Consider the following 23,247-nt stretch of genomic DNA (forward strand, 5'->3'; position numbering starts at 1 on the left):
GGTTTGGAGACCAGCCTGGTAGAGCTGTGAACTTCTGCAGCTCTTGGCTGCTAGTGAGGTTCCTCCTAGCTGACCACTCCTCTGTTCATCCTGCAGTTACAAGCTGTTCCCCAGCTGCGTCCCATCCTTTGGCTTCCGCCACCTCTTGTCCCTAACGGATAAAGTCGACCGTTTCAACGAAGAAGTTCAGAAACAGAAGGTTTCCCGCAACCGAGATGCTCCAGAGGGTGGTTTTGATGCGATTTTGCAGGCTGCCGTGTGTAAGGTGAGTCGCTCTGATTTTTGGGGTTTTAAAGCAAAGCAAAATAGGAGGTTTCTTCTGCTCTGTTCTTAGACTGGGGTACGGCTTCAGTAGACCATTTCTTGGAAGTAACTATTAATTTTTTCTTGAAGAAACCATGAAAGATGCCTTGAAAAGTAGAGGCAATTGGTTTTGTGTGCTTTTGTACATGAACAGGCAAATAAAAAAAGGTTAATATCTTTTCTAGTTTAAAGGGGTAAAAATGGAAATTTGCAAATGCAAATTTAGGGCTGAGATTTCATTGCATGATTAGACTTGTAGGAGCTGATCCCTGAGCACCTGGGATGAAATCCTTTAAGATTCATGTGTGTTTGTGTGCAATAGCACCGTGCATTGACTTAATGATTTTCTTAAGTGTGTGTCAAACACATCTTGCAGCGACTGACCCATGTTGGGGGTTGGAGCTGGTTCCTACTGCTTTTACCTGCCCCCTTCCACGTGTGAGGCTGGTTGATCCCACCTCCAGGCGCTGATAGCCTGCTCTTCTCTTTGTCAGCAGAACTGGAGCTGTAAGCGCTAATTAAAGACAGAGTTCATTAGCTTGGTGCCATGTTAGCCATGTCCTTGAAGTTTCTAGAGATGTTTTCTTGAAGCCCTTTATGGAACAAGTAGGTGGGTTGCTCCATATCCCTTTGTGCGTCAGGGATGGTAGTGTCTGTCCCCTCTGCCCTGCTGGCCAGGAATGGTTCCGGTTGCTTTTTTCCCTCTTGACATACGGTTTGGGTTTTTTTGCTTCAGCCTTGCATAGTCCTTTTGGATGGGCGTGTTTTCTTCTGGGTCTGGATTTTGGGAGACGGGAGATAGGCATCGTCTGCAGGAGTGATGTGACGTGGGCTTGTGGGAAACTTAGATCTTCCCTCGCCTGGGTTGGCTTCATTTACTCTTCATGCTCATGACAGGACTGAACCTGCTCTGTTGGATCTGATGCCACCCAACAGTCATCTTCCCTCTCCCAGCCTGGCATAGATATTGTTGCTGGCACAACCACAGTGCTGCTCCCAATACTCATCTGGGCGTAAAGTGCTTCTCAGTTTTGGAGAAGTGGCTCTCATGGTTAGAGCAGAGACAGCTCAGGATGGTGGCTCAGTTGTGCCACCCACCATGTGTTTTTTTGCAGTCCCTTCCACCACGTTATTGCAAAAATGGGACAAAGTTTCCCTACAGTGCAGAAACACTGAGGTGTGTATCACAAGGGCTCATTTTGGAGGTGTTACTGGAAGGCAGGAGACCTGCAAGATACTTCCTGGATGTTTCTGCCAGTCTCAAACTGTTGATAAGGACCAAAATCTTTGACTTGGTTCTTGACTGCACAGCCTGGTCCCTTCTAAATTCAGAAGGTGAATTTAGATGCTGGTGCTGTCTAAATTCAGGACTGACCATCCTCTAGGAAGGGTGAGCAGAGGTGAGCCTGTGCACTTGCGTGGCTCTTGGCATGACGTGGCAGGTCATGACATGAATTTCTGCAGCCACAGTGGTTAATTAATTACTGGAGCTTGGGGGCAGGAAAGAAAGTCCATGGGACCGGTGTGTGAGGCAGGAGAACCGGCTGGGCCATAACTCGTGCTGCCTTGGCAGCCCTTTGCTGTGGGTGGAGCAGCTGCCTGCTGATGCAGCAAAGGCTCCCTCTGTCCAGAGTGAGGATAGCCAAAATTCCAGGCCAGCTGATTGACCTCCTAAGCCCCATATCCAAAACAGGAGCTTAGTGATTAATTTCCCTCACGGCAGCGGAGTGATGGCCCATATTGGTCAGTGGCTGTGGGTTGTGGTGGGGCTCAGCACCGTTGAGGTGAGTGAAGGTGGCAAGACATCTGGGGGGGCAGTGAAGTGCCGCTTCCTGGTGAGGATGCTCTTTGCTGCAGGGAACGGTGCTTTGCATCCAGCGATGATTAATGAAGTATCATGGGAACTAAACCCTGCACATACAACAGTTTGTAGTAACTCAGGAGCTGTTTTCCCCCAGTGCAGGGACAGCAGCATACAGATACTTTGGTGACTCCTGGGGTGGGTTTCCTCATCACTTCTGTGGTACCCCATTGCATCTCTCTGAAAGCTTTTTCCAGCTTTCAGCCTCTCTACCATATTCAAAACCCAAGATCTAAGGCAGTTATGACCTTAGAAAGTCCCCCACCTTCGGGGTGATGCAGGCTGGTGACCATGAAGCACTTTGTGCTCAGCAGCAGAGTTTGTGGCATCAAGGGGGATGTCCCAGGGAGAGCACGGCATGGCAGAGCCTCACTGTTTCTAAGCTGCAGTGCCTGAGTGTGGTCTTCTCTTCCCCTTCATGCACTGAGGTATCAGAAACAATACCTGCTCTGTTGACTAGGTATTTTTATACTGTAATTCATATCAAGCATTTCTTATGCATGAGCTGTCTAAGAGCTCTGTAACGCTCAAGTCATTTTTTGGCCTGGTTTTCAACCAAAGGAGGGGGGGAAAGTTTGTACAGCTAATACAGACTAACGAGCAAGCCCAGGGTTTGGCTCCTTTCTGAAAGATGAAGATATGGTAAATGTTATTCTGGAGGCCATGAAAGAGCCAGAGACAATAAGCCTTTATCCTGATGCTAAAATGGTTAGCCAGGAATATTAATCAACGTTCTGTAATTACATTTTCCATTTGCAGTATTTTGCTTTTCTGCCATTCTTTAAGTGCAAGCATCATATGGTTTGGTGGTACGTAAAAGTTTCAGATCTTATACAGTAAGATGCAGCATGGAGATAATGCTGGATTAGAAAATAAAGTGTCTTGTGAAATAGTTTTGATTGGTGCTTGCTAGACACTGGTACATGGAGATGGCCAAGACACCTGGGAGACACTGAGGTTCCTTTCAAAAGTATGCGAAACGAAGGAGGTTTTGGCTTTTAATCTCTAAGGCATACTTGTCTTGCACCTGTATCTGTTTCTTTCTTCCAAAAAGATCTGCACCTGGGAAACTGGTGGGGTTTTAGACACATTGACGAACCCAGGGAGTCTCCTGGCAGTTCGTGCCTTGGCAATTAAACCATTTTTATTCAGCGCCCAAAGCATAAATTTAGACATTTATTTCAGGCTTGGAAATATTGATGCTGGGTTTAGCAGCCTTTTCAATAGGATTTGGAGGGCTGCGCTGTGCTGAGACAGCTGTGGCAGTTTTGCCAGTCACTGTTGGCTGTAAGGAGTGAGAAGCTGGTCTTTCAGGGTATGGGAGGCAACTGCAGCTGGTTGTAGGAGTCTGTAACATGCCCAGCCCTGTGGAGACACGTCTTCCCACTTCACTCTGCTTTCAAAATCCTTTCTATCCCATGGGGATCAAAAACCAGATGAGGGGGCAGGTGTCAGTGCAGGTTTTCTTTCTTCAACAATTCCAGTCCAGTAAAAATAAATGAAAGTCTCTTTGGTTATTTGTTTTAAGCAGAGCAGAGTGCTGCTCTGGGTTTCGCAGTGGAAACTGCATGCTGAAGAGCTGTATTTTCCAGCGCCTGGAGGCTGCTGGCGGAGGTAGCGTGAGATGCAGCAGCTTCTCGTTGTGCCGACCTCTCTGGTTGTTTTTTCCATAGGTCTCCAGCTCTTTTGGTGTAGCATTGGCACCAGCTTGACCACCCCGTCTGAGACACCCATGTCTGATGCTCCAAGGCATCAAATGCTCCCAGTGCCAATAGCACTGACACCATGGGTGCTTGCTGCTTTTTGGAAGGGAGTTCCTGAACCGAGCAACCAAAGCATTTCTGATGTTGTTTACGTGGGAAAGTGTGTGTTGCAGATGCAGAGAGTTTGTCTGTGAAAGGTTGGTTTGCCCATGACTTAAAGGTGCCCTTAGCAGGAGGGTGAACAGAAGCATCATCCCTGAAGTGGCTTCATAACTGCTGCTTGAATGCAGTTCGTTTTCTTTGTGCGTACCGTATTTCTAAGGAAATGAAACTCAAATTAATCCTTTTAATCTCTTTTGGAGTTTCTTGGCCTCAGTTGTTTCAAAAGAGAAGAAAGCAGCTTTGGATATGCAAAGGAAAGTGAACTGGAGGGGCTTCTGTCTGGTGGTTGAGTAGATCAACAACTGCTGCTTGCATTGTTAGAGCTGTAATCACTTTTCGGTTGAGTTCCTGAAAAATTACATTTTGGCATGAAGGTTTTGCCTTTTGTCCTGTTGGGTCACAGTGGAATGACTCTTGCTTTCCAGAGCAAAAAAGTCGTCCTTGCGTCCTGAGCTGGACTGTAGCATGCTGGTACCTGCCAGAGGATGTATGTTGCCGAAGATTTCTTCCGGGGGCCTTATTTGTGTCAGGGGCGGGTCTTTAAAATACTGCTAAAGAAAAAAATACCTTCTGCAATAGGGAAGAAAAAGAGATCTACTCTGGAATGGTGTCCCTGAAGCAAGAGTTATATTTATCGGAAAGATCATCAGGCTTTGGGCTATGACTCACATTTGCAGGCGAAAATTGCGCTGGCAGCCGTGATTCCGCATCCTTCTGTCTGCTCTGCCCTCTTGCCCTGCCCACACCAGCATTTTCCATAGGAAGCGTCTTTGCAGCCAAGCTGCAGTGGTTTGTGGGTTTGCATGTTAGTATAGAACAAAGTAGATGTCAGACTTTGCTAAATAAGCTGAGCAGTAAGCTCTGGAGGAGTCGGGTACGTTCATCTGCACTGCGTCACCATCAGTAAGCTTTTACCAGCTTTTCCCTCATCCCTTCCCACGTTCTCAAGCGCTGTGTTGCTCTGAGCTGGGGGCTTGAGGAGGGGGACGCTGGATGTGTGTGGGGAGGGAAGGTGTGGGGCTGCGTCTTTGCCTGCAGACGGGTAAGGTGGCCAGCCCAAGGGGAAGCTCTGGGACATGGAGCTTTCTGGCTCTGGTCTCTGCCGCAGCAGGATCTCCCCACCATGGTTGGCAGGCGGGACCTCAGCCCGCCCGGCTTGGCATGAGCTGGCAGTGGGAGCAGCCAGCGAGCGCAGGGGAGTGTGCTGCAGCCCTATGGTTTCCAAAAATTTCCTCTGGGCTTCTCTGTTTCCCTCCACTTCCATTGCAACAAACAGCCTCAGTGTGCTGTTGTTGGGACAGATCTGCTTCTCAGGCTGATGCAAAGCTAGAAACCTGAGGAAGCTCCGTGGAAAGGAAGTGTTTATCAACTAAATGTTATCCCTTTATTTATATCCCTTTATTTGAAAAAAAAATCTATCCCTGCATCTCCCTCCATGCAAAGATGGTGATAAAGTCTGGTCCTTGCACAGAGTGCCTCTGCATGCACATGGGTGCTCCAAAGCCAGCCCCTCGGGCAGGGACCTCACTGCGTGTCACAGCTAAGAAATAGCTTTTACGAGTGGGCAGTAATGAAACTGCCGAGCGGGGATATTGCAGCTCTTGCTGTTGCCTTGGCCGCTCCACAGAGCTGAGGAAACAAGGTCAGATTAAATGTGTGTGGAGGAATTTGGCAGGTCTCCTTTGACTATAAAAGCAGCTAAAATTCTTATTCTTGGATCTGGGTAGAGAAGGTCTGGTGGACAGTCCACATACCTCCTCATGCCTTTTTAAGTAAATGTGTTGGAAGGAGATGCTGGGAAATGCTAAGTGGGCCCCATGCATTTTGTTTTCTTGCTAGAGAGGGGTGGACAAGAGCATGGTACTCTTCTAATTAGTGCTAACGGGTCTAATTAGTGCTGCTGTCCGGGTGCATGGCTGGGACCATGTGCAGAGCAAGGGTGAAGTATGGGGTTGGCAGGGGCAGACTGGCTGTCTCACAGGGTTTGTTTTCCCTCAGGAGAAGATTGGCTGGCGTAAGGAGGCATCTCACCTGCTGGTCTTCACGACAGATGATGTGCCCCATATAGCCCTGGATGGGAAGCTGGGGGGGCTGGTGCAGCCCCACGACGGCCAGTGCCACCTGAATGAAGCCAACGAGTACAGCGCATCCAGCCAGCTGGTGAGGGGGGACACGGGAGGCCAGCCCTCAGAGACCTTGGGGTGTTGGTGGACCTCTCTGGAGACCAGCCACCCCAACTCCAGCAGATTTTGGCAAACACAGCCCCTGACCAGCATGGTTTCACCCGGTCTTGCAGTTTGCAAATAACATTTGCTGTTCCCCTTGGGCATCCCCCTGTAGTGAATGCTTCTGTGATGCACAAAAATGGGTTAGGAACTTAGCAAGTTCCTTCGGGGTTCGTTGCAAGGGGGAGGAAAGTAACTTGGTGTCCTGAAGTGCATCAGATTTGCCTGGAAAGTGTAGAGGAAACATCAAAGATGTCATCCCTTTTCTAAAATTTCCAGTGGACTGTCCACTTCTCCCTGGGGAGGCTGAGTCTACCTTGATGTGGCTGCACTAGCAAGCACAAGAGGATGCTCCCCTTATTCACAGCCTTTGAGCACAACACTAACATAGGTCTTAGTAATAAATAGACAAACTGACCCTTTTTTTTTAATTTAAACTCAGTGGAGGAAACTTCTGGGGTGAGCGACCACTTGCCTGCCACCTCATTACCACCTCCTTCTGCAGAAGGGTGCTTTATTCAGCAGATCACCACTACTTAGGATTTTTGTTCCTGCACAGATGTCACCTTGTAACAGGAGGTGTTTCTGGATGGAAGCTAGGATCCTTGGAGAAACCCTGTTTCCACCCACCTGTGCAATCCTAGCAAGCATATGCGTACTGGGTACATCCCCAGTACTGATGTGGAGTTACACTGGGGAGCTGAGGTGGGGATGCTGCCTTGGTATTTCCATGGCTGAGTCTCGGAGACTCTCAATCAGCCCTCCAGTCTGCAAGTCAATGAGGTGTTTTTTTCCGAGGCCAGCACTTCGGAAGCAGCCAGGGGTTTTAAACTCAAACTGGTCTCTTGCAAGTGAGCCCTGGTTCATGATTTTGTTGCTTGTGGGTAGCTAGAGCAGTATTGTCCTGCCATCCTCTCTGTCTGGGAAGTCTGCAGAATTAAGGAGCTTATAGTAATCACTTTATGGTTCCAGTATGCGGAAAGAGAAGACGGTGGATGTTTCTGCTTTGGGAGAAAAATCATGCATTTCCACTTACTGCAGTTCTAGATTTCCCTCCCTTGCATCCCTGGAGACAGCAGCCAGCTTGTTACACATGTGTCTGCTGTTGGCAAAGCCGAAAGAGGAAAGAGAGATCCAGTGTTTCAGGTGTTGCTGCAGCCAGTGGTGTTGTCAGTCATATATTCTAGTGAAGGGTGTAGCAGAAATATTTAAGGCATGACAGAGTTTCTGCTATTTGAGCTGGAATTTTACTGGTACCGCAGAGACTTCATCCTGCAGCAAAACATGCCATGTTTCTGGAACAAATTTTGCTGTTGGGACGAGAAGAGCAATGAAATTAGTCTTTGTTTCTGTGTTACCCATCAATTTTTTTGTGCCCCTAGGATTATCCTTCCCTGGCACTTCTTGGGGAGAAACTCGCTGAAAACAACATCCACCTGATCTTCGCTGTCACGAAGAGTCATTACGTCCTGTACAAGGTAAGTGCTGCCGAGCAGCCCGGGGCTGGGGGCGGGAATTTTAATGCCTCGTGAAAGCATCTTCCTGACAGCACTGTGGAGCAGGGGCAGCTGTGAAAAGCACACGTGTGCAGCCACAGGCACGCATGCAGGCAGCTGCAACGCTTCCTGGGGGCTAACCGGGGCTGGCAGGGGCAGGCAGATGCAGGCAGGCGAGGCTCAGCCCGCCGTCCCTCCCCGCTCAGTCCTCTCAGCGAAAAGCACTAAAGCTTCTTAGAGCAAACAGATATATATATATGTTAGCGAGCTTGTGAAGACCTAAAATAGAGTCCAGCTTAATCTCGATGTTCGGATGGCTGCCAGCCGTGCAGCATGCGAGAGCGCAGAAACCTGTTCAACCCATTCTGCAGTGACTTAATCCCATTACCTAATCGCGAGCAGTGTTTCTGCCCAGCTGTGTTTTTCCATCCCGGAGTCCAGGGCCCCGACGTGCCACATACAATTTGAACTCCCTCGCCATCCCCGCTCTCCCCTCTGAAAGGAAAAGGTGACCCGAGCCACAGGGGTCTGGAGCTGCCCCGCGGGGTTTTGCTCCTCTGCCGATGCGGGGAGGTGTTTCAGGCGGGATCGCTTTCGGAAACCTCTGCTCCGGCTCTCCAGGCTGGAGCAAAAACAACAAGCAGCTGCGTTGCTACGGTGGAGATGCTACTGCTGGCCCGCGGAGAGCAGGAGGGCTGAGCTCATTCTCCACCCCCTCTCCGGGGATGCTCGCCGGTCCTGCGGCAAGACGGGGCAGCCGCACCTCCCTCCCTGCTGTGATGGTGCCGGCTCTCCCGAGTGCACAGTGGCTGGGTTTTGCCTCCTCCAGCAGCAGACCCGGATCCGTTAGTCCCCGTCCCTTGGCCACAAGCTTTGTTTAGCGTTCGATGTGCCATGTTAGCAATGCTTTGCTCCCAAAAGCTCCACAGTAACGGGAGCCAAGCCGTACCAGACGATGGGGCAGGGTGTGTGGCTGCTGTCCCTGGCACGGAGTCAGTCCCTCCTCACCCTCTGCTTTCCTCTCTGCATCTCAGAATTTTCTTTCATTTTCTTCTTTTTTTTTCAAGAACTTTACGGCCTTGATCCCTGGGACAACAGTGGAGATTTTACACAAAGATTCCAAGAACATCATCGAGCTGATCGTCAAGGCCTACAACGTAAGTGCATTTTAATACCCCGGCTGCTGTCCTGCAAAGAGCCAAGAGCTCGGCCAGCTCGCCTCCCCCCGGCGTGCTCCACCTGGCTCATCCATCTCCCTTCCCGGTCCTCTCTGCACCACCAAGGCTGGGACATCCACCCTGGGGAGGGAAACAAGGTGTATGAGGTGGAGAAGGAGCACGGGGATGCCCAAGGGAGCCTGCAGTGGAGCAGAGATTTCACCTCATGTCTCTCGTGTGCAGAATTATCCTCTAAATACAGCCCTGATCTAAAACGGTTGTCTCTTAGAGCACCCTATTGGTAGGTAAAATAGAGTATTTCTTTGCTGTCCAATGTTGAGAAGCCTCCCAAGGACCAGATCAGTTAGAAACAGCGAAATTGCACATTTGTTGGGTAGTTAGTTGTTAACATTTCTGTTGACTTCTCCCTGAATTCTTACGGGTCGGCTCCTCATGCACCTCAAGAATATTGCTATTTCGGTGCTGGGCATGTGAGATCTGACTCTGTAATGGGTCAGCCTTCAGGTAGGGTTCTTCATGCATGGGACTTATGAACACAGCTTTCAATGGCTGCAAGCCCTTCTTGGTACTACGCTTATGAGTGGAAGGGAGTGAGGAAGGAGTTTTTTAGGGGAGCTTACACATCCAGAGGTCATGTAGGATTGTGCTGGGCTTTCCATGACCTGTAACCTTCACCCACAGCTCCCTGCAGTTAAAGCAGCATTTGGTTATGCTTCCCAAAGCTTCACTCTGAGGAAAGGCAATGAGCAGCTAATGCGGCCTCGGAGACACTGCAAAACAAAGGCCCAGTTGCCCCATTTTGCCCCCTTGAGGAAGGAGGGTCTTGGGGCTAAGATGCTTGGCTGGGGAGAAAGAAATGAATGTTCACTCCACATTGACTTTGCCTTTGGTCTCAGCACCATCACATGAAAACCTTCCTTTGCCTTGTTTTCCCAGCTGTAACATGCATCTATGCCTCCATTTTACCACCCCTCGAGCCTTTACAGGTAGATATAAGCTGATGAAAACGGTTGGGGATCTGATGCCCCCACCCCTGCTCCCTCCCTCTTTTTGCTTGTGAGCTTTCCCGTGGAGCTGGCTGGAAGCCACCAGAATGCTGAGACCAAGGTTTCCTATGGAAGGAGCAGTGCAGGATGAACTATTGCTGAGATGGGGGCTGGTTTTTTGCCTGTTCAGCTGGGTGGTGGCTGTGAGCTGGGACCCCCCAGGTGTGCTGCTGGGAGCTGGCAGCTCCTGCCTGTGCCGCGGGCTGCAGGAAACCTGGCGCCCATCCAGCCCGTCTCCTCTTGGTCACTTTGTTTTTTCCTGAAATGTAGGAGGAGATTCTCATTGAGGGGGAAGGCTAAAACATCTTGTTTCCCAAGTGGGAGCGAACCTTTTTTTGTTCTTCATGGAAAGGAAATGCTGAGCCTGGAGAAACCATCTGCAGCAGGGATCGTCTTCTCCTGTGGGGTGGCAGTGTCTGGTGCCTTGGACCTGGACTCAGCCTGTCCCCTTCAGTGCTTTGGCTGTCTCTGGTCCTCTCTCGTCTGCTTCCCTCCATCAATGTGTACATCAGACTTGCTCAGGGCTTATGTTACCGCAGAGATCTGTTTCTCTTCATCTTCTGTCTCCCTTTTTCTTCTGCCTGGTGTGCTGTCGCCTCTCCCTCATCTGGAGGGGTGTGAAACAAAAGAGAACAGGAACAGCTTTTTTTCTGTCCTCAGTAAGAGAAAACCCAGATCTTGGCAAGCCTGAGAGATGGAAAGGCTCCTGGGGGACTGTGCCCGGGCTGGTGTGGTGCCGGGGGCTCTCTGCCTGGGGACACAGGCTGGGTTTGAACCGAAGGGAGCAAACAGGACACTGGTTTAAAAACCGCTTTCCTAACCCCAATCCAGACAGGTCTCAGATGTACTTCTCGTTACGCCACCAATGGGTTTCCCGTGGCAGGCGGCGGGTGGCCTTCACATCAGCCATCCCTGGAGCCACGGCCGGTTCAGGATTTCCTTGTTTTTACAAAGAAACGATCCGTGCTTTGAATTTTCCCTGGGCTATATCAGGCAACTTTATTTCAGGCAGAGACATTGCTCCACTTCAGGGCCAGGTCCTTCCTTTAGGTCTCTCTAGAGTCCTCCACTCGTCTCTGAAGGTGCAGCAGGCTCGGGGGCCACCAAACAACACAGCAGCAAAATCCCACAGTCGCCCTTTGTGGTGGCTGTGGTGATGTGAGAAGGTATTGCTGTGTAACGGTGCAAAGTGGCTAATAACAGCATTACAAGTAGGCTAAAAGCATTACTATATAGGGCTGATAAGAAGTCTTGGCATCTGTATAGGAACATAAGAAGAGCCCAGGCAAGGTTATGCTGAGGTCTGGACTGGTGTCCTCTCTGCTGCTGTGCCCAGATGAGATGCTCTGGGCACGAAGACATGGGAGAGCGTGACAGCTCATTTCTATGGGATAATTTTGGGCAGAGCAGCATGTTCAGCTTTATGGGCATGTGCAGCATTCAGCCTACAGGCAATGGATGCTCCACACAGTCCAAACTGCCACCCCGTCAACGTTACAGCAGAGAGATGGGAAATTATTTCTTTTTTCCCTCAAGGGCTGTTTAGATTCGCCCGGGCAAAACTCAATTATTTCGTGCCTGTTTCCAAAAGCATTAGCTCCTTGCCGGTGTGTGAACTCTAGTTTTGTTATCCCATGGGCTGGCAAGAGGTCTGAATTAGCACTCTTCCTTAATCTGGCCACTTCAGTGAGGACTGGGGATAAGGAGAGGAGGGATGGAGCTACAAACTGGCTTTGGAAAAAAAAATGTATTTGTACAAAAAGCTCCATTTTGAAAACCTTTGTCTTTTTTGGACACCATTCATAAAAAAAAAATCAGTTCCAGCCATTGGAAGAATGAAACAAAACAACCGAATTTCAAATTAATACTTATAAACTGAATTTTCTTTTGACTTAAAAAGTCTGTGTGTGCAACAGGGTGGAGAGATGAGAAGCAGAAGAAAGGGGATAGGAGCATACCAAAACCTTGCTGATGGAAAATGTTTTTCACTTTGAAAACTTTTTCAAAGAAAGAGATTTTTCATTTATTTATTTTTTCCCATGGCGGTGTTTCCAGCTGATGTATCTGAAAGGGTGCTTTTTGTTTGGCATTTTCTCCAAAGAGGGAAAAATACATTTTTCTGACCAGTTGGGTGAAATCAAGAAAGCAGGACAGAGTTAGTGCAGTTTTACACCTTCTCAGTGCAGTACGGTGAACATCACAGGGTGACCACCTGTGGAGAATCAGGCTTTGCCCTTCTCTAAGGGGCTGGTTTATGGGGAGGAGGAGGTGCAGATACAGACATGAGGCTCTGACCTTCGCCTCAGAAATGCTCCATTTGTGGTCGAGAATGTTTTCTTCTTTCTTTTTCTTGTGCATCCGTATCTTTTCAGTGCTGGCTACAGCGGTCATCACAGCTCTCCTAGAGAGCATAAGCCACCTGCAGGGGTTGTAGACAGCTCGCCATGACTCTAGTTGCATTCATCAGAAGTCTCCTGAGCTGGTTAAGTCAAACCCAAATGTCAATGTGTGTGCACGGGTGATTTTTTTGTTTTCATATAGGCGCAGAGATGGCCTAGCTGCCCTCTGGAAATGTCAGGAGAAGAGGCTAATGCAGAAGAAACCCACCTGCCTTTGGGAACCTGATGGTTTGCTTTCCCGTTGTGTTTCTAGAGTATTCGGTCCAAGGTGGAGCTCACAGTCTGGGATAGCCCTGAGGACATTGGTTTGACCTTCACTGCCACGTGCCAGGACGGGTTGTCCTATCCCGGGCTCAGGAAGTGCGGGGATCTCAAAATAGGAGATACGGTGAGTCTGCCTTTCGGTCCATCCGCTGGAGAGGCCATTTCACTCCCCGTGCAGCCACTTACTTCTCTCAATGAGTATTCCTGGGCAATAAAATATAGCTTTGCTCATTTTCCTCTACTCTCCTCGCACTGTGCCATGTTAATATGGAAAGCCATGGAGAGTGGCTCTGCTAGAAGTGATTCTGGGTGGTATAGATCATCCCACGGTCAGGTGTGAGGGAAGAGGGAATACAGACGTGCTGTCTACAGCACCTTGAGCCAAAAGGTCTTGATCAGGCAGCAGGATGCAATAGTCAAGAAAGGGCTTTTTTCCTCTAATCCTAGAGAAATCACACTCTCACCTGTGAATTTTTTATTGCTGTGGTCTGCTGGTCTTTTCCTGGTCTGTTAAATATGCAAGGTTTTCTTGTTATTGTTTGAGAATCAACAACTGTCTTTCCTGGATTTAACAGGCCACAGTTAACCTTGGAGGTTGCAAAAAACAATGGGATACTCGGAAAGGCAGTAGCTCTCCTCTCCTGTGTTCCTAGAGTTATTGGATGGCAGCACAGAGTGAAAATATAATTTGCCCCTTAATGTTAAAAGTATGCACAGCATAATCCATTCTGTGGTGGTTGGTTTTTTTTGTTTGGTTGGTTGGTTTTTTTTTGTTTGTTTGGGTTTTTTTGTTGTTTTTTTGTTTTTTTTTTTATAAAAAACCCAGAAAAGTTAAGCTTTGCTTGTTTAAATTGAGTATTGATACAGATAAATGAGTTGCTGGGCTGCAAGGCTGGGGCAGAAGGGCTCAGACCAGTGGGGAGCTCCCTCCCTTTCTCCAGGCTTTTGCTGTCTGCGAGGACGTGGGCACAGGTTCGTTAGCAGCCTGATTGCCTTATTTGAGAAGAGCGGCTCTGCAAACATACCAGAGCTCTAAGTGCCGAGGCATATAAAAATAGTTCGAAAGAGTCAACAGTAGCTGGATTTTTACCCTGCCAAATAAGGATCATGCAAAGTGCTAAAAAGGGAGGTGGCCCCAGCTTTTTTAGCTGACTTTACTGGATCTGCGACGGGTGAGTAAAAGCAATCCCTGGAGCGTTGCCACACTAGGCACGTGCCCTCCTTGTTCCCACAGCAAAGCCAGAGCCCCCGAGGTAGCAGAGTTAATCTGGTGGTTGATCCTGGGCTCCCGGCTTTGGCATGAGCAGGGGGATAGCTCCAGCCGCTGCAGCTCGTGCCGTAAAGGGGTTTGTTTGGCAGCGGGTACGTGTGTGCTCCTATCCGCAGAGGCTGACGGCGTGAGTGGGAATGACTGGTTCTCCCAATCTGGAGGAACTAGTGGTATCTTCTGCCCAGGCAGCAGAAGATTTGGGGTGCAGCAGGGAGCCGGCACTGGTACCTCTCCCGTTTTTGGTGCACTGGAGTATTGAGGTGCCTGCACCAGCAGACAAGCCACAGAATCACGGGGGTCTCATCCCTCCGTCCCCTCCCATTCAGCTGCTCTTGGCCCAATTGCTTCTACATAGATCAAGATTTGACCACCACTAAGGTTTCCCCAGAGATGATAGCACTGACACTGGATCCTAATCTGCTGGGGTTTAGCCCCAGGGCATGGGTGTCAGCAGGTGAAAGGGAGCAGGATTACCCTGATCCCCTTAGCTTGCTTTCTGATCTCCTTCTCCTCTGTAATTTGAGCTTGTTCCCTAATTGCTTCAGGCCTTGGGAATGGGAGGGGGTGAAGGGAGGCTTCCTGAGGGTGCAGCTCTCCCAGCTGGAGGTGACTGCTGTGTCTCCGTCTGCACGTCACCCCTTGGCACATGGGATGGAGCAGGCAGTGAGAGCTCGAGGTGATCCCAAATGTCTCTAGAGAAAAATCTTTCCCCCCTGATGCTTAGGAGAGGGATTCATTTCCTTGGAATTAGGTTAATCCTCTTTGCAGCTCCAGGCAGCACCATCCGGCCTGAGACCCCCACCAAACAGCAGGATTATATCAGGGGCCAAGCAAGTGGCCATTGGATGGTCTTGGTTTTCCCAAGGAGATAATCCCTGACACTGGATTATAGCAACAGAAAATGAGTAGGGGGGTGATGTTATACCATATAATGATGTATAACCTTCTGAAGCCAGTCTTAACAGAAGCATCCATCCAAAATGGTCCTTTAGCAGAGTGCTGGAAGCTTGGGACTGTGTGAGTGATGCACATCTCTATGTGCGGATCGGGATTCCCATAAAACCTTTTAAATCTGTAGGCACCTTGTAGGCACCTCAGGCCCTTGTGCTGCGTTAGTTAGGTCCTTGCTAGTGCTTGGTTTCAACAAAGTTTCTTGGTTTTAATAGCATGAAAACTGGGCTATTTGCTAGAGTTTTGCCCTGTTTATTTTGTGGGAATAGGCAGGTTCCTCCCCGCTTCACAGAAACCAATGGTCCCTGAGGGGGAAAATTACTGCTGATAGCTGACAGTAAAGAGTTTTAAAGCATTAAGGATGCCAAACCCCTTGTAGGATGGGCAGATGTGGGTGCATTGAGCTGCAGGTGCAATTCTTTTGAGGGTTTTTTGCACACCTCATGAAGCTCAATGTGCTGAGTGTGGCCCTGCTCCAGGGAATGGCTTTTCCTTGGGACATTTGCCCTTACCTCCTGCCTTCCTTCCTGGGACGCATTTGAACAGCCGTTTTGGGGCTGTGCATCTTAACTTACATGTCAGCCTGTCCCCGCAGGTTTCCTTCGAGGTGGCTGTGGAGGCACGGAGCTGCCCGTCCGAGGACACCTCCCACGCCTTCACCATCAAGCCCGCTGGCTTTCGGGACACGCTGGAGGTGGCGGTGACCTACAACTGCCTCTGCGGCTGCACCGGCCGCGCCGCGCCGGCCAGCGGCAAGTGCAGCGGCAACGGGACCTACGCCTGCGGGCTGTGCGAGTGCGACGCTGGCTACCTGGGGGCCAGGTGCGAGTGCGAGGAGGGTGCCAGCGGGGACATGCACCACGCCATGTGCCGGGAGGCGGAGGGCAAACCCCTCTGCAGCGGGAGAGGGGAGTGCAGCTGCAACCAGTGCCTCTGCTACGAGAGCGAGTTCGGAAACATCTACGGGCCCTTCTGCGAGTGCGACGACTTCTCCTGCGCCAGGTACAAGGGAGTCCTCTGCTCAGGTAGGCGCCTTTCCTCCCTCATGCCCTCCGCTTCCTGGGGATGGGGAAGGATGGGCTGCTGGGCTGGTGTGTGCAGGGTGTGCGAGGGGCTGTGCCCGCCCCGCCTGCCAAAATCTGCCCAGATTCTGGAGGGATCTGCGCTCCCTTTCTTTTCCTTATGGAAAAAGGGAGGCAGAGGTTTAAGTGCATCCACACTAATGAGCAAAAAGTGGATCGTCTCCTTAAGAACTGAGTTGCCAGCATTAGAGTGAAAGACAGGCTTATCCTCTGCCCGGGTTTCATGGAGATGAGCAGAGTCTTGGCTTTGGTGGTGTTATTTTGATATAACCATGCACATCTCTTGCACACTGAAGTATATCCTTAGGAAAGAGTAAACCAGCACAGGCTTGAGTCCTCTGAAGCTTTTTGGTGTCTTTGTAGGTTGGATTTCTTCTGCTTGAACCATCCTTCCCTGCGTAGGCAGAAACAATCCTTTTTAAAAGGTGAAGCATTTGAAGTAATCCATTGGTGCAACACAGGTGAAAGGAAAGGTTGTGTTTCAGTCTGTTACTTATTAGAGAAAATCTGTGTTCAAGATTCCTTAAAGGTATTTTATGTATGGATTTTTCTGCCCACTGAGAAAACAAGTCATTCACTGTGAAAGATGTAGCCTGTCACTTTTAATTAAGCAAAAGCAGAGGAATTATTTAGCTGTATTTGCTAAAATGACTTTAATTCCTTATCAGTCCGAAGTCACATAATTTACCTTGCATGTAATTGCTTGGATTAGCCCTCGAACATAATTCCCTCAGTTGGACTGGACAAAAGGTTATTCTTCAAAACTTGCCTGCTTTCAAGCAAGTAAAGTATTTTCTTAACTGAAATCTTGGTCAAAATTTCCAAAACAAGTATAAGCTTGGAAAAATAGCTATTTTTCATGTTTTCTTTGGGGAATTGGTGGGTTTTTTCCCTGCTGTTTGTCTTGCCCTGAGCTGGGCAGTATGTGATGGGGCACCTTTTGGTTGCAAGTTTCTAGCTGTTTGAGAAGATAGTGTTGTTGGGTGGGTAGAGGATGTTTGTGCTCATTTTTCTGTAGCCTGGCTATTGATGTTTCGGCTCTGCTGAAGGTGAGGCAGGTAATACCCTCGTTTTTAGCATTACCCTGAGGCTCCCTATTGCAAGGCAGTGAGAAAGGCAGGGACCAACTCCCACAGCGAGTGTCCTGGGACCAGGAAGGTTGGAGCTCTCCCTGCTGATGCAGGAGCAGAAACAGGGATTAGCAAGCAGGAAAAGGGTATATTTGAAGGTAGGTGGGTGAAAAAATCAACTTGACTATGAAGTAATTGAGAGCAATACTGCCTGGGGATTCTCCACATGACTCTATTGCTTTGGTGGCATCATCCCTCCTAAAAGGAGTATATTTAATAGCAAGCAGGGTAGTGATGCTGAAGAGAGGTTGAAGTTACTGGTGTAACTTTGCAGTTGGTACTGCAAAAGGACATCCCTTTACTTGAATTTCCATTTCATCAGGAGAGCTCTGCCACTCCGCAGGAAACCAAGCTGTGTGTCTTCTGTTGCACTTGCTTTCTTCTGTCCCTGTGGAGGGCTTCTCGTGCTGGGAAGAGCAGCGTAGCTGGTTTGGGATTTGCAGAGTTTTAAAAAGGCATTTAAAAGTCCTTTTTATAGCTGTGAAAGAAAACAAAGCATAGGCTGAGGCCAAGTGGCCTCTTTGCTCTGGGGGTGGGATGGACTGTGGCACAGATGCATGGGGTGGGTCTCCCTGTGCCTCCTGGTATTTCTATTGCTGTTGGTTTGTTGGCTTTTTTAAAAAAATTCCAATAGTTACAATGCTAAATCTGAGTGGTAGCAAGTGCCATGCGAATGACATAACATTGTGAGGTGGTTTTGTCAGCCCAAGAGGTGTGGGGCTGCCCACCAGAAATGTCTGAGCTTGCCCAGGGGGCTGTGCCCAAAGCTGCCCCTAACAAACAGCCCTTTGCTACATGAGCATCTCTGGTGGCTTCCAGCAGACATGTGCTCTCTCCTTACTGCAAATAGGGCCTTCTTGGAAAAGGCAGTGTGTTTAACTCAGAACTGAACATCTTGGTCCACCAGCATGTGTAGACTTGGCAGACAGAGGAGTTTGGGTCGTGCCTTGGGTGTAGGAGATCCTCTAGGGCAGTCATGCAGGGTCCGGTCACTGTTCTTGTTCCTTCAAGGGTGAGAAATAGCATCCTGCCCCCTCTGTCTTCTTCTAGACACAACTTCTGTTCCCGAAAGGCCCCAGCATCCCAGTGCCCACTGCTCTTGCGGGCTAAATCCCACCATGAGGGGAGACTGCTGGGTTTTAGAAAATGCAGAAACCAAAAAAGCAGCTTGAAGGGAACTGTTGTCTTGCTGCAGATTGTTGGCTACATCCTTGCTTGGGAGTTGCTTGTCTTGGACCTGTGAAAGGGGCTCATCGCTGTGGTCATTTATACTGTGTGATTCTTCTTGGAGCATAGAAGGTTCTTCGTGCCTTGCAGTGAGTTTCTGATGACCATATCTTGAACAGTATTTTCACCCAAAAGGAACCTAATTTTAGCACATGGGCAGTGGTGTCCCCTGTTAAATGCGTTTACACCTGCCCAAGCTGTTGGAGAAGACAGTACGATGAATCTCTGAGTGCTCACCCCAGCCAGAGCACGTGGGAGAGCAGCCAGTCCAACCTGACCCAAGGTTTTGGGGAACATGAGGAGGAAAGCACAGTTTTCCAAGCTGAGAAATAAAAATCCATGCGTGCAAACTGCTTTGCATGTATGTGGCTGTGCTTTTTGCATGCCTCGGCTTAGAGACACCGTGAGCTCATCACCAACCAGCCTGTGCATTTCTTCCTTTTGCAATCTGGAGCAAAGCTGTCCCCATTGACTCACTGCTATGACACAGGTCTGGGCAGCAGATTGCACTCAGGCATCCCGTATTGCCAGCAAAAGCCACAATGGGTTGGAAATACTCTGAAATGAACTTCGAGCTTCTTGTCTCATGATGCTCAGTCCTTTGGCCAGCAAAAGTGTTTTCATTCCTGGTCTGTTCATAAATATTGGCATCTCATATAGTCAGCATTTGAGAGGAGAGATGACTGCAGACGGTGCTGTGTATGGTTCCTGTCCTTTCCTAGCCCCCCCATGAAGTGTAGAAGCAGATTTTGGCTGGGACCATAATCCAAAGGAGAAGCAACAATTTGATTCCTGTTAGTGGGAGGTTTAACATGCCTCCCACATCTGTGAGGCAGGCAGGAAAAGGAGTCATTTATAACACATTGTGACTGTTGATTCAAGTTGCATCCAACTCTTAGTCAATGCTGCTTAGTCACTAATAAGTGGCATTTGTTCTGCTGCTCCCCGAGCCCAGTTAACAGCTCCAGAGTAGCTGTTTCAAACTACTAACCCAGCTTCTGGAAGGGCCATCGGGGATGGCTTGCAGAAGTGCTCAGTTCCTCCAAAAGAGATGCAACTGGGTTATCCACAGCATCGTGCTCCGACAAAGCAGTCAGTCGCTTCCCAAACCCCTGAATGCTTCGCTCACGGTTATTCTTTGGACGAAAAAGTTGCCCTCTTGTACTGAGACCTTCAGCACATCGGTCTGGGCTCTACTCTGAAATGTGGGTGGCTGTGGGAGAGGGGAAGAGAGCCCTCCCTCCTGCCTGCAGCCAGGCTCGGGAAGGGGCAGCTGCCTGTGCTGCCCTTCGGCTTTTGAACCCCTTGGCTGCCTGCCAGGCAGTCTGACAAAGGAGGAAACATCTCTGCGCTAATTGCATTCCTGAAGGTCCCATAAAAGTAGGTGGCGAGAGGGAGGAGAGGGCCCCCGATGAGGGCATCACACGTTTGCCTCTAATGAAGACAGACTGGCTCACCAGAGGCCAAGCTTCGTTAGCGTCAGCGCTGCAGATGTATTTTGGAGGAGGGAGGTGCAGGGCTCTATGGCATCATCTTTACTTTGGTGTGTCTAGAGAAATTTCCCTTTAACCATCACCGCTGTTACCCAGCTCCCCATGTGGGTGTCATTTGTGTGCTTTTCAGCCTGGGAATGTGGTTGTGCACAGGACCGTAGCTACCGAGGTGTGAGTAACAAGCACCCACTATGCTGCAAGCTGTTTCTCCCCCTAAAACACAAAGGATCTCATCCCGAAAATCCATACTGCCTGAGCAGCACACACACTGCTGATGTTTGTGGGATCAGGTCTTTTGTGGTTTTCTTCTCTGTTTTTTTAGAATTAAACAATAAATCAGATTTATAAACACTTTGCAGTTGTAAGTCAAGCTGTGTAACTTTTCTCCGTCTTGTAAGCAGCTGAGAGCACCTTAACTGGTTAAGAGCTAAAGATCGTGGCTGGCTAAAGCACGGTGAGATGGCAGTGCCCCAGAGCGCAGGAGCCAGGAGTCTGGTCTCACTTGCCAGTACAGTGACACGAAAATCTCAGGTCAGCAACAGAGCATCAGGTGTCAGATTTGCAAATACATGCAAGTGCCAGAGTCACTTCTGAAATGGGATTTAGGAAGTGACAGCTCATTGAAAATCCGTGGGTTATTTCGCAGAGAATAGCCCAGCTGACGTGCGCTGCAACTCCAGCTGCCCTGCAGAAACCACTTCAAAACCTGCTGAAGATGTACAAGTCCTCATATTTATTTCTGAATGCTTCCCTTTTGTGGTTTTATTAAATAAGGAAGCACTGTGAAGCTTTAGCCTGTACTAAGGCCCAGTGAGATAACGCTTTTTTGTTTGTTTTAACACGACCTCCAATTAGAAAATCTCACTCCTGCTTCTGCAATTTTTTTTTGGTGTTCCCCTTCCTGGGCGCCGTAACGGCGTTGAACAGCACTGTGTCCGCGGGAGGTCTGGTGGGACGAGGGCTCCGGTGCCAGCGTGGCTGCTTCTGGTTGTGCAACACAGCCCTGTGCTTCGAGAGCAGCACTCGGGTTTGATGGTATCTCCACCCTGGGGTTTGTGGTGGGGTCTGTTACCACACAAATCACTGTGGCCATGGACACATCTTATGGAAATAGACCTTTTTCCACACTGCCTTTTTTAGCTATTATTTTTCCACACCGTCTTTTTTAGCTATTATTCACCTGCCCTGTTGTAGTGCCTGGATGGAAGATGCTGGTATGCCTCTGAAGGCTTGGGTGGGAAAATAACAGTGATCCAGCCTTAACGGTTTTTTCTTGTCTTAATTCTCTTCATTCCTAGTGCAAAAGCTTTTACCAGAAGCTGCCGTTAAGAAAGAAACGGCTAGTATTCAATTTAGTAACCTCTGAGGTTCAGGTGGTGGGTTGAGGGTGGTTTGGGGAGGAAGGGGATCTTGCCTGTGCCCTCTGTCTGCGGCAGTGCCGAGGAGGGGTGGCATTAAGCAAGTGTAGCCCCTTTGAGAAGGCAAGAGGGTGGCCTGTGGCAGAAGGAGGATAGGGAATGGAGCCTAAACCACATCTGCAATGTTTTCTTTTAGGTCATGTCAAGTCTTGTTATCTTTAGGTTTTTGATTTGGGGAATTAGTTTTTTTTTTTTATTTAGTTTGTGTAAAAAGGTGGAAACAGAGCATTGCCTAGTAAAAAAGGACCTGAAGGGCAGAGACAAAAGGACCATATAAGATGTGGAAGTTAAAAATAATCCTTTGGTTGTTGCTAAGTGCTTGTGCAGCCATGAGCCATGCAGCTGTGAGGGAGATGCACCTCCATCTCTGGGGCAGCCACCCGCAGGTCACTCCTGCTCCACTCCCCAAGCTGGAGAAGGAGGGGGAGCACACGTCTACCACCACTTTTGAGGCTTATTTTGGTGACCGAGGGTGCAGTGTCAGCTTGGGTCCCTGCGGTGTAACCTCACGGTGCCAGTTGCTTCATTAATGTTCCCAGTCATTAGCAGCAGGTGGGGGACTCCTGGTGGGGGCGGGGGGGAGTCGGACCAGGCAGCGGCTGCATGTGCTGTTGAGGCTGCAGGGCATAGGAGGGTGGCTTGGGGTGAGCTGAACCCAGTAAAGTCCTCTGAGCCGAAAACCTTTTCCATTAGGGTGGGTTTATAGGATTGCGAGTGTCTCTTTTCCCCACCAAGGAGCAGGGTAGAGGACAGGGAGCTTAAAGCCAGCTGAGGTTGGACTAGAAAATAGAGAGATATGTAAGTGTTGTCACGCTGTGTGGGGGCACAGGGTGCCCATCGCTCCTTCCTGGCAGCCAACAAACCTGGTTTCAGGCATCTTGAGGTCTCCTGCCTACAGAGCCAATGCGTAGTCCAGGAGGACCTTGTGGCCAGAGTAAGTAGCAAGGATTTGGTGCTGTGGTAACATCTCTCTTTTAAGATCTGGTCAAGACTCACTGAGGCTGCACAATTATCCTCGAGCTTCCTAAAAGGCTTTCACCTTGCTGCATTCCCATCTGGCCTTGGCTTTTATTACCTGCAGGTAAGACAGCAGAAGCCCTTGCCCTGAGACGCCTGCATGCCTCAGAAGAAATGCATAAAACAAAAGAATCCTCCTGAATAAGAGGAGAAAATAAACCTCTGATTTGCTGTGTCCTGTAGCAGTGATGAACCAAGGGCAGAGCGCCCGTGCCTGGCGTCGCTGCTGGGTGGGCATCCCCTCTCCAGCTTACATCCCCCTTCCACCTGTGAAACATTTTGGCTCCAACAAGAATTTATATAGACTGCAAACATTTAGTAAGAAAGGAATCGAATGGGGGACGTCTGCTGTCCTCTTCCTTTTTCATGGTTAAACTGCAAAGCTGGGCATGTTCCTCTCATCATGTGGATTAGTGTGAAGAAATGTAAGGTTTATGTCAGCTCCATTTACTCCCATCCTGTGGGTCAGCCTAAAGAAATGTAAGGTCCAGGTCAGCTGGGGCAGGCAGGGCTGAGGGCTGTGATGGGGATTAACTGGAAGAGCAGTCAACTGAATTCACCTTCATCCTTCTCAGACCGACGCCGCTCTAACCCTGCGTACAAGCTCCCTACGGATGCTTTTTGGCTGTGCGTCCGATGTCCTTTGTCTGCACAACATCTGAGCCCCAAATCAGAAAATAATCCTCTTCTTTTTTTTTTTTTTTCTCCCCAAAACATATTTGTATAAACCAGATCTTTTCTGTTGTCAGTTGTTGATATGCCTGCATTCCTGCTTGACCTCCTGCAGAGTGTGGGGGCTGCTGTGCCATTGCAGTATTTTTGGGAGGCAGAGCGTGATTGCTCAAGCAGTGATTTGGAAAATGTTTCCACAGGCGGGGAAGGAACTGTGGAGAAGCCTGCTGCTGCCGTCACATGTGGGATGTTGACTTTTAGGTCTTGCTCTGGTGACAGGAGCTGGTGGCCAAGCCCTGGGGTCATCCGGGGCTGCTTCCCTCAGTGTCTTCCCAAAAGGTCGGGTCTGG

At 49.3% G+C, this 23,247-nt stretch overlaps 1 protein-coding gene across 3 annotated transcripts in view; it reads left to right on the forward strand.

Moving 5' to 3' along the window:
* ITGB5 (integrin subunit beta 5) overlaps positions 1-23,247 on the forward strand; it is a 64,525-nt gene that overhangs the window by 24,547 nt on the left and 16,731 nt on the right. For 2 of the 3 annotated variants that reach the window (XM_074146096.1, XM_074146095.1), the window contains exons 5-10: positions 97-265; positions 6,028-6,189; positions 7,637-7,732; positions 8,818-8,907; positions 12,627-12,761; positions 15,454-15,883. In XM_074146096.1, coding sequence (XP_074002197.1) covers positions 97-265; positions 6,028-6,189; positions 7,637-7,732; positions 8,818-8,907; positions 12,627-12,761; positions 15,454-15,883 — 1,082 coding nt within the window. The remainder of the gene's footprint in view (positions 1-96; positions 266-6,027; positions 6,190-7,636; positions 7,733-8,817; positions 8,908-12,626; positions 12,762-15,453; positions 15,884-23,247) is intronic. The other variant, XM_074146097.1, reaches the window with a different exon arrangement.

This window comes from Numenius arquata, chromosome 3, assembly GCF_964106895.1.
Source record: "Numenius arquata chromosome 3, bNumArq3.hap1.1, whole genome shotgun sequence".
NCBI lineage: Eukaryota > Metazoa > Chordata > Aves > Charadriiformes > Scolopacidae > Numenius > Numenius arquata.